The sequence below is a fragment of the Pteropus vampyrus genome, unplaced genomic scaffold (assembly GCF_000151845.1).
Source record: "Pteropus vampyrus isolate Shadow unplaced genomic scaffold, Pvam_2.0 Scaffold242, whole genome shotgun sequence".
NCBI classification, from domain to species: domain Eukaryota; kingdom Metazoa; phylum Chordata; class Mammalia; order Chiroptera; family Pteropodidae; genus Pteropus; species Pteropus vampyrus.
In genome coordinates, this window is record NW_011889023.1 from 759,599 (window position 1) to 769,664 (window position 10,066).

General features: G+C 33.2%; 1 protein-coding gene across 2 annotated transcripts in view; it reads left to right on the forward strand.

The window, feature by feature from the left end:
* Positions 1–7,283, forward strand: part of EIF2A (eukaryotic translation initiation factor 2A) — a 36,002-nt gene extending 28,719 nt beyond the window's left edge. The window contains exons 10-12 of one of the 2 annotated variants that reach the window (XM_023519977.1): positions 4,049–4,180; positions 5,148–5,213; positions 5,839–7,008. In XM_023519977.1, coding sequence (XP_023375745.1) covers positions 4,049–4,180; positions 5,148–5,213; positions 5,839–5,904 — 264 coding nt within the window. In that variant the 3' untranslated portion in view covers positions 5,905–7,008. Of the gene's footprint in view, positions 1–4,048; positions 4,181–5,147; positions 5,214–5,838 lie in introns of both variants that reach the window. The other variant, XM_023519976.1, reaches the window with a different exon arrangement.
* Positions 7,284–10,066: the final 2,783 nt, after the last annotated feature.

Below are 10,066 nucleotides of genomic sequence, written 5' to 3' on the forward strand. Positions count from 1 at the left end.
CTATACAGTGAAAACTATAAGACATTTTTAAAAGAAATTGAAGATACACAAAGAAATGGGAAGATCTTCCTTGTTCTTGCATTGGAAGAATCAACTGAGTTTATGACCTTATTACCTAAAGCATTATACAGATTTAATGCCATCCCCATCAAAATCCCACTGGCATTTTTTAAAGAAATAGAACAAAAGCCATCAAATTTGTGTAGAAGCACAAAAGACCGGGAACAGCCAAAGCCATCCTGAGAAAAAAGAACAAGGCCGAAGGTATCACTGCCTGATTTCAACTATACTACAAAGCAAAAATAATTGAAACAGCGTGGTATAGGCAGAAAAATAGAAACACAAACCAATGGAACAGATTTGAGGGTCTAGAAGTAAACCAATGTTTATATGGGCACATAATTTTCACCAAAGCCCAAACCATACAATGGAAAAAGGAAAGTCTCTTCAATAAATGGTGCTGGGAAAACTGGAAAGCCACCTGCAAAAGAATGCAACTAGACTGTTGTCTATCACTACACACCAAAATTAACTCAAAATGGATTAAGGAACTAAATATAAGACCTGTAACAATAAATTGCATAGAAGAAAACATAAGAACTAAACTCAAGGACCTTGGACTTAAAGAGGATTTTATGAATTTGACCTCAAAGGCAAGGGAAGTAAAAGCAAAAATAAATGAATGGGACTACATCAAACTAAAAAGCTTCTGCACAACAAAAGATACCATCAACAAGGCAAAGAAAGAACCATCCAAATGGGAGAATATATTTGCAAACAACACCTCCGATAGGGACTACTATCCAAAATATATAAAGAACCGATACAACTCAACAATAAAAAAAAAAAAAAATCCAATTAAAAAGTGGACAGAGGACCCGAACAGTCACTTCTCCCAAGAAGACAACAAAGTGGCCAACAGATATATGAAAGGCTGCTCAGCTTCACCTGCTATTAGGGAAATGCAAATCAAAACTACAAAGAGATACCACCTCACACCTGTTAGAATGGCCATCATCAACAGGACAAGTAATAAAAAGTGTTGGAGAGGTTGTGAGCCAAAACGAATCCTAATGCACAGCTGGTGGGACTGCAAATTGGAGGTTCCTCAAAAAACTAAGAATTGATCTACCATGTGATCCAGCAATCTCTCTACTGGGTATTCACCCCAAAGACTTGAAAACCCATGTCCGAAAAGATACTTGCACACCAATGTTCATAGCAGCATTATGCATGGTGGCCAGGACATGGAAGCAACCAAAATGTCCTACGATAGATGATGGGATAAAAAGATGTGGTACATATATGTAATGGAATATTAGCCATAAGAAAAGATAAAATACTGTCATTTGCGACAACATCGATAGATCTTGAGATAATCATGCTACAAGCAAAATAAGGCAGACAGAAAAGTTGAAAACCATACGATTTCACTCATGTGGGATATAAAACTGAAAGCAATAAACAAACATGACAAACAGAGACTCATGGACATGGACTGTGGGTTAGTGGTTACCAGAGGGAAGGTAGATAGGGGTAAAAGGGATCTAATATTTGGCGGAATGAAATCTAACTTTTGGTGGTGAACACACAATCCAATATATATACGACATACTGTTGAATTGTGCACTTGAAACTTATTTGATTTTATTAATGTCACCCAATAATTTTTAATTCAAAAATTAAATAAAGTCTAAATCAGGGATAAAAAAATTTAGACTTTCTTAAAGAGAACCCTCATTCTTCTTTTGAAAAAACAATCAGTGCTATTAATGTAAAACATAATAATTACAAAAACACCCCCCACCCCACCCTACCCCACCCCACACACCCAGAAATCACCCACATGTATTATTTTCTAAAGATGACACTACTAATCTATCGTTTATGGAGTTGCGCTTTGCATGTTTTCCCAGTGATGGCAAAAGTTTTCTACTTGGAAGAGAATCCTTTCAGTATTCATTTTGAGATGAATACTGGGCCGGAGTTAGTAAAAGTTATGGCTGTGCTATAGAACAACAGTAAATGGTCTGTGACAGTATCTCTCTCTGACCATACTTTCTCAGCCCTGACTCCTAATTAAGTAACCAAAGGAGTCAGAGGTATGTAATCTGAGTACTGGTGATGGTTTTATAAGCTTGTCTTATAAGCTTGTCAACTGTACCAAAAAGAATTGAAACTAAAAATTCAAACTTACAGTGTATGTTTCCTTTCTCAGAATGACCAGAATTTAAGTATAATAATGCAGATATTTTAACTTATTCTTGGCTATTTAAAATATAATAGAAAATTAAATTTCATATTTTACTTTAATAGTTTTTTACATTTATGACATTAACCTTTCTAGTAGAAAAGTATTCTCAACTTACAAACAATTAAATTTAAAAAATTTTTCTCTGATGTCGGAAGTGAATTTTGATAGGCAAACTATCTCTTCTTTTATCCACTCTTCTTTAATTTTTTTATTATGAAAAACACCAAACTGCATGTTATTAGAACTTACAGTCTCCCTAAGAGTAGAAACAAAATCGTTTCTTTCTGAATACTCTGTTAAAGTGCTTAGTATTATATTTGCACATAGATAGTAACAAATTTACATTTGTTGTATTGGAGTGTACAACAAAAGTACAGCCAACATGACTTTAAAAAGTAAAAGTGGTTCTTAATTTTGTCCTGTCTAAAAACTCTCAGACAGACATTTTTAGATTTAGAGATTTAGAAGTGATATCTTTTCCATTTCCCCTCTGGGATGCTTTGGGAATTCAGAGTATTCCATGCAGAACTCTGAGTAAGAGGTTTTGAATTCTTGGGGTTCTATGTATTCCACTGGGAACTCTATGAAGAAGTAGAAACCCTACCTTGAAGCCAATAAAGACTTAAATAACTTTTCCCTCCTCTTGTCAAAACATACATCTTGTCATAATTACAAAAGGAGAGTCTTTTTTTTTTTTTGCTCTTTAATTTATTTAGCATGTGCAATAAAGCACATATTATGTTGGGGGCACAAGTAGAAGAGTGAACAAGGAAACCTCAGGTACAGTCTAATGGGGAATAGTTGCAATAGAGATACATACCACATGTGCAACTAATCTGATCACTTGGGAGATAGAGAATTTGCTAGGAAGCCTAAGGATAAAGTAGGGTCAGTGAGATGACCTGAAGGTGGAGAATTTGCTAGGAGGCCTAAGGATAAAGTAGGGTCAGAGAGATGACCTGAAGGTGCTCTAGGCAAAAAGAACAGTAAACAAGAGAGGGAAATGCAAAGGCTGGAAAACAAGAGTTCGCATCACCTTAGGGGAAATAAAAATGGTTCAGAATCAGTGGTTCCTTGGTTAGGAGGGATGAGCCTTGAAAGGTCATCAGAGGTCAGATCACATTGGGAGTTATTAATATAGTATCTCTTTCAAGGGGAAAAAGTTTTCCATGGCACTTTGTTGCAGTGCTGAATTGATCTAATTATAAATAAAGCTCTATAGGATTTATCCTGTAGCATTATCTATTATACATACTCGATCATACATACTCATTATACTTTTAGAGGACATCACAAGAGTAAACTTCAAATACCTTAATAAGAAAAGCCCTCTTACATTTCCAAAACATCCATATAGTGGCATCTCACAAAATATCCAGAAATTTTGAATGCTTGTTGGCTGATACAGAAACCTGGTTTTCTCTACTAGGTTATTTTATTTCTTTTCATTTGTCATTTTATTATGTTACTAACATAATAAATATTTTTAAAATCTTATTGTTATGTTACTTTAAATTCTAGGTCTAGCACAGTGTTCCCTATGACAATTGCATAGTAAAAATCTTTTGGGTATATCATTATACTGTGATTTTTTTTAAGCTGCATTGTACTTATTATTGGACAACGTAGCATCACTATGAAACCTTCAGTTCAGATCCTATCTTTATGTAAAATGTAGTAGAAAAGATAGACTCACATTTTGGTTTCTGCATTTTATATACCCAGGCCATTTTGGTTGAAATACTTTAGTGTTTTCATTTTAGAAAATTGAATTTTTGAAAATATTTCCTGTAGGAAGCAAGAGGTGACAAGAGCCCACCAAATTTGGCACCTACTCCTGCCGCACAGAGCTCAGCAAGAAATACTCTCTCTCAGTCAATTTCTGGAAACCCTGAGGTGGACAAAAAAATCAAGAACCTAAAGAAGGTGAGAAATTTAAATGAAAATCAGATGTATTATTGAAAGAACTACATGGGAATTATATAATGAAAGTAATATTTAGTTGCCCAAAAACAGACATCTTAAGAAGTTTGTCACATTTCTCATTGCTTTCTCACTCTGAAATGCTGTAACTGAGGAATGGCGCAGATTTAAATTCTATTCACAAATGTTTAATGACTACTAGTCTTTTTATTGATTTTTGGACTAGTAAGAAATAATATACAGAAATATGCTGAACACTTTTATACTCCATATTTAATTAGACATTTGTGAGATAGATAGGAACAGATCTTTACCCCAGTTTCAAAGATGAGGAAACATAGACAAAAGAAGTTTATTAACTTGTCAAAGTACAACAAGTTTGTGGAAGTAAAACTAGGTATCCAGAGCCCTTCTCAGGCTGCACTATGAAGTTTCTTTTAAAGCCAAAGATATCAGTACAGTAAGGTGTTAAAATAAATGGTGAAATTGGTGATATATTTACATACATACATTAAAAGCTTGGAAAATATTTCACTAAATCCTATATTGGTTTTTTTTTCAGAGTCAGAGCATATTTATTTATTTTTAATTTTTCAGTTACAGTTGACATTCAATATTATAGTTTCGGGTGTACAGCATAATGATTAGACATTTATATAACTTACAAAGTGGTCCCCCTAATAAGTCCATTACCCACCTGGTACCATACACAGTTATCACAGTATTGTTAACTATGTTCCTTATGCTGTACTTTACATCCACCCATACTCTTCACGTCTAATTTTACATTTACTTTTAAAAAGTAGTTTACCTTAGCATTTTAACAGACTATTCCTGATATAAATGTTAGATAATTGATTCTCCTTATTCAGGTTTCACATTCATATGATGTCGTTAATAAGAAAATTTTCACTCTAAAATAACTTATTCTTTCTTCCTCTTTTTTTTCTCATGTGTTTGATGTTTGCAGAAACTGAAAGCAATTGAACAACTGAAAGAACAAGCAGCAGCTGGAAAACAACTAGAAAAAAATCAGGTCTTTTCTGCATTTTTGATTTGGGCTCATAGTCACTACTATCCTTCCTCTTTTTATTATAAGCAATTGTATAATTGGGTAAAAGAGCACATAGAATTAAAAACTTCTTTTGAAAACCATATGCCATATATTTTTTAATATATTTTTAAATATATGGCATATGGTTTTCAAAAGGATGGGGGAGACATGATGTAGATCATGGTGAATGAGAAAGTTACTATTTCTAACAGGCATGTTAACGCTATTGCTCCTGAAAATAAAGGCAATTTATTATGTTAGACAAATATAAGAGTTTCTTCCTTTCTATATCTCAGGCTGCACTGTCCTATTTGCCCCTTTCCTTCCTCCTTTCCTCAATACTCTTAAGCCCAAGTATAGAATGGAAAATTTACTAGACCTAAAGGAATGCAGTAAGACAGCTTCTGTCCTTTGCCCCTTGATTCATACCAGATAACAAATTAGAACTTGCTTTTAGTCTACATTTTTACCATTTTATCTGTTTACCAGTGGATCTGGTAAAGTGTCAGAAATACTCTCTAAATTTTTCTTCTTTGCTATTTTGGCTATAGATCCAATAATTATTTTATTTCCTATTTAATAACTTTGTTGTTTTTAACTTTTCTAGTTGGAGAAAATTCAAAAAGAGAAAGTCCTCCTCCAGGAGCTGGAAGATTTGGAATTGGATATTTAAAGGTTCATGGAAAGCAAGTTGGTTGTCAGAAATTAGTGCAAACACATCTTCTGTTAAGCTCATTGATATATACGGAATATTATATGCCCACATTTAATGTTCATTTATAATTTTAATCATTCAAAATACTACATATGTTCGAAATTATTTAATAATGCCTATTAAATTGATTTTTGCATCCTACATCCTCTATCATGTCAACATATGATATAAAAAAGTGAATTTTCTAGCTAAGCTTGACCGATTGAAAGACAGATGTCATCGTTTTTTTTAGTAGGAGATAGTATTTACCATATAAATAAAGACCTTTCAAATTTAATCAATTTTGACTTTGTTATAAGTTTCTCAAGAAGTCCTTTATTAATTTACAAAGCAAGTTTGGGAAAATTGTCCTTTGAATATATAATATGGCTTTCTTGATCCTAAAATATCAAAACTAAAGAAATCTTTAAAAATCAGATTGTAGTAAAATATGTTAAATTGTTTGTATTGTTTGTATTATTTGAAGTAAAGTTTGCTTAGTTCTAAAGTATAGACTTTAAAAATAGAAAATACTAAAATACTTTATTTTGATATTTCAAATAATAAATGTAGTAATCTAAGGGTGAGGTAAATATTTTCTAAACATAAACTATGATTGTTTTGGTTGTCTTTTCATATGACCGAAAAAAGATGTAATGATAATCCAAGATACTTGACTATCAAAACTAATTTATATTTGGTTTGGGAGTCTGTTAACAATTAATTTTTTTCATCAGGTTTACATTTGAAATTATTATTTCATTTGCATTGATACAGGTTTTTATTTCCCAAAACCTGATAGGTGAAAGAAAATAATCTAGAAACACTTTGAGAGAGACATATAAACAGATAACTGAGTTTACTGATGCCTCAAAGTATCTATAAGATTTGGTAAAGACCTAATGCATTAACATTGAGTGGTATTTTAAATGTTTTGCGTGTGGATTGTGTGTGCATGCATACTCATGTCCATATAATTGCTTTCAACATTAATTTATTTCTGCTAATAGAAACTGATGCAGAGAAATTACTTTTACAATATATTTTTTAAATTGTTTTTCTAATAAACTGTTAAATAATGCATCCTGAGACGGCGTAATTTTTTTTTTTGGCTTAGCAGTTTAACAATTTTTTAAATTAATTACTATTTATGACAGTTTACATTCGACTTATTAATCATTTTAAAATGTTTATCAGAGGCAGTATCATTGAACTTTTTGATTTAGTCAGATGCTTTTTAATTGTTCAAGGATGACTGTTCCTACCAAAATTCTTAGACTTTTTTGTTTTAGAAGTTTTTTTTGTATCTGTAATGATTTAATCTATTTAATTCTCTATAAATTTCTGAGCACACTGAAGTGTTCTTTGATTACTCATTTTGTTTGTTTTTTATTTTAAATGTATTATCCTCTGGGAGTAAGAGTAAGATGATAGAAATAAAAAAGAGTGGATGGTGATGAAAATCTGCTTGAAAATGAAATTTAAATTACAATAGTCCCTTCTTATTTGAGGAGGATAAGCTCCAAGACCCCCTGTGGATGCCTGAAACTACAGATAGTACAGAACACTATATATACTGTTTTTTTCTATACACACATACCTATGATAAAGTTTAATTTATAAATTAGGCACAATAAGAGATTAACAATAATAAAATGGAACAATTATAACTATATTATAATAAAAGTTATGCGAATGTGGTGTGTCTGGCTGGCTGGCTGGCTGTCGCTCTCTCTGTTAAAACCAATCAGATAACCGAGACAGCTATCAAGTGGCTAACAGGTGGGTGGTAGCATATACAGTGTGGATATGCCGGACGGATGAGTGATTCACATCCTAGGCAGGATGGTGTAAGACTTCATCACACTACTCAGAGTGCTGTGCAAATGAAAACTTATGAATTGTTTATTTCTGGAATTTTCATTTAATATTTTCAGACTGCAATTGACCACAAGTAACTGAAACCATGGAAAGCAAAACTGTGGATAAGGGAGGACTACTGAATTTCTTTGAGTTAGTGAGATACTAGAAAGACAGCTAGGAATATTAAGAATTCTTCTTTAAGTGAGGTTTCAAAGCAGTTTCAGAGTTCATCCACTTTATAAATACATTAATATTCAGAGCAGAGCAAACTGGCAAGAATTTATAAGTAGTGAAATGACAGGAATGAGTATGACAAACTTGCTGTTTTAGTATTGCCAAAATTAAGTGTTTTATTCTGGAAGGAAAGAGCAATAGTGGAATAAGCCCACAGCAGGTGCCTATTTTTAGGGTAATCCTCAGCTACTAAGACCATGAAGTCAAACCAGATTTAGAAGGAATAACCTTCACACTTTTTAAAAAACTACATAGATCAATTCAAGTATTTATTGGGTACAGTGCAGGTTACAAAGGAATATATATATCATCTAGTAATATGTAGTTATTTGTATATATTTGTATATAAGATTGGTTCATGAGTGAAGGAGAAGAAAATCGAAGCTTCAAGTCTTGGTACCAAAAGATGTGGTGAGGTGTCTCAGTTCATTCAGGCTACTGTAACAATACTATAGACTGGTTGACTTATAAACAGACATTTATTTCTCATAGTTCTGAAGACTAGGGAATCCAGATTCAAGATACCTTCGAATTTGTTTGAGGTTTTGCTTCCTGACAGACATCTTTCTGTGCCGGCAAGAAGCAGGAAGTAGCTCTGCCCTGATGACCAAATCACTGCCTAGAGGCCCCACCTCCAAATGCCATTACCTTGGGGATTAAGTTTCAATATGAATTTGGGGGGACAAAAACATTTAAGTTTTCAGCACCAGGAAAAGTCATTAAAACAAGCATTCAATATATATTGATTAGAAAAAATGATGGGCTATATTACTCTGATGTTTCTTGTTCCCATCTCCTGTGCATATAGGTGAATTATATTTCCCCATTCTCTTGAAGGGGAAAGTAGATAAGTGACTTGCTTTAGCCAATGAAATGTTAGGGAGAAGTGAAGTGTGTCATATTTGAGCAAAAGCACTTAAGAGCTAATGCATGATTCTTCATACCTACCCCTGCTGTGGTGGACCCTGAGGCCTGGGGTTGAGATAGCACTGTCTCTTCAGGTAGGTCTCTTCATGTTGGACTTGTAACATGAATGAGAAGTAACCTTTTGTTTTTAAGTCATGAGAGTTTGGAGATGTTTTTTATCTCCACAACTTAATCCAGTAATTCCCAAATTTTGTTGCACAATAGAATCATCTGGGGAGCTTTTACAACACCAAATGACCAAATCCTTTTTCATATCAATTAAATAAAAATGTCTGGTCATGGAAATCAGGTGTCAGTATTCTTTAAAGATTCCCTAGGGGAGTCCAGTGTATTAAGTAAGATTGGGAACCATAGACCTAGCCAATGCTATTCAGTGTCCTACAATATTAATATATTCATGAAAATATATGTGAAATTCAAGTGATTTCTTTTTCTGTTGTAGGGTGTGTTCATCCCTACAGAGCTTAAAATATTGTTTTACACTTTGCATTATGGACACTAACAATATAATATTTCATTTGATTTTAACGTACTTTTTTATTTATATCCAAACACATCAACAAACCTGTGGGCATCTGGTGCTAAATATTTTCCAGTTTGGACACACCTAATTTCATCTTTTCTTGGTATTAAGTTTTTTTTTTTAATTTGTTGGGATAACATTGGCTGATAACATTATAATTTTATAAATTTCAGGCATACAACTATAATATGACATCTGTATACTCTATTGCGTGCTCACCACCCAAAGTCTAGTTTCCTTCTATCACCATACATCTGAGCCCATTTACCCACTTTACCCTCCCTCCCCCTTTGGGAACCATCGTTCTGTTTGTATTTATGACTTTTTTGTTTGTTTATTTTTTTATTATGGTGACATTGATTAACGAAATCCAGTAAGTTTCAGGTGTACAATTCAACAGTAAGGCATATATGTACATTGTTGCATTATGTGTTCACCACCCATAGTTAGATTTCTTCCTGTCACCACATATTTGACCTATTTTACCCATCTACTGCCCTCCTCCCCTGCCCCACCCTCTGGTAACCACAGTCTATTGTCCATGTCTCTGAATCTCTGCTTGTTTGTCCTGTTTGTTGCTTTTAGGTTTATATC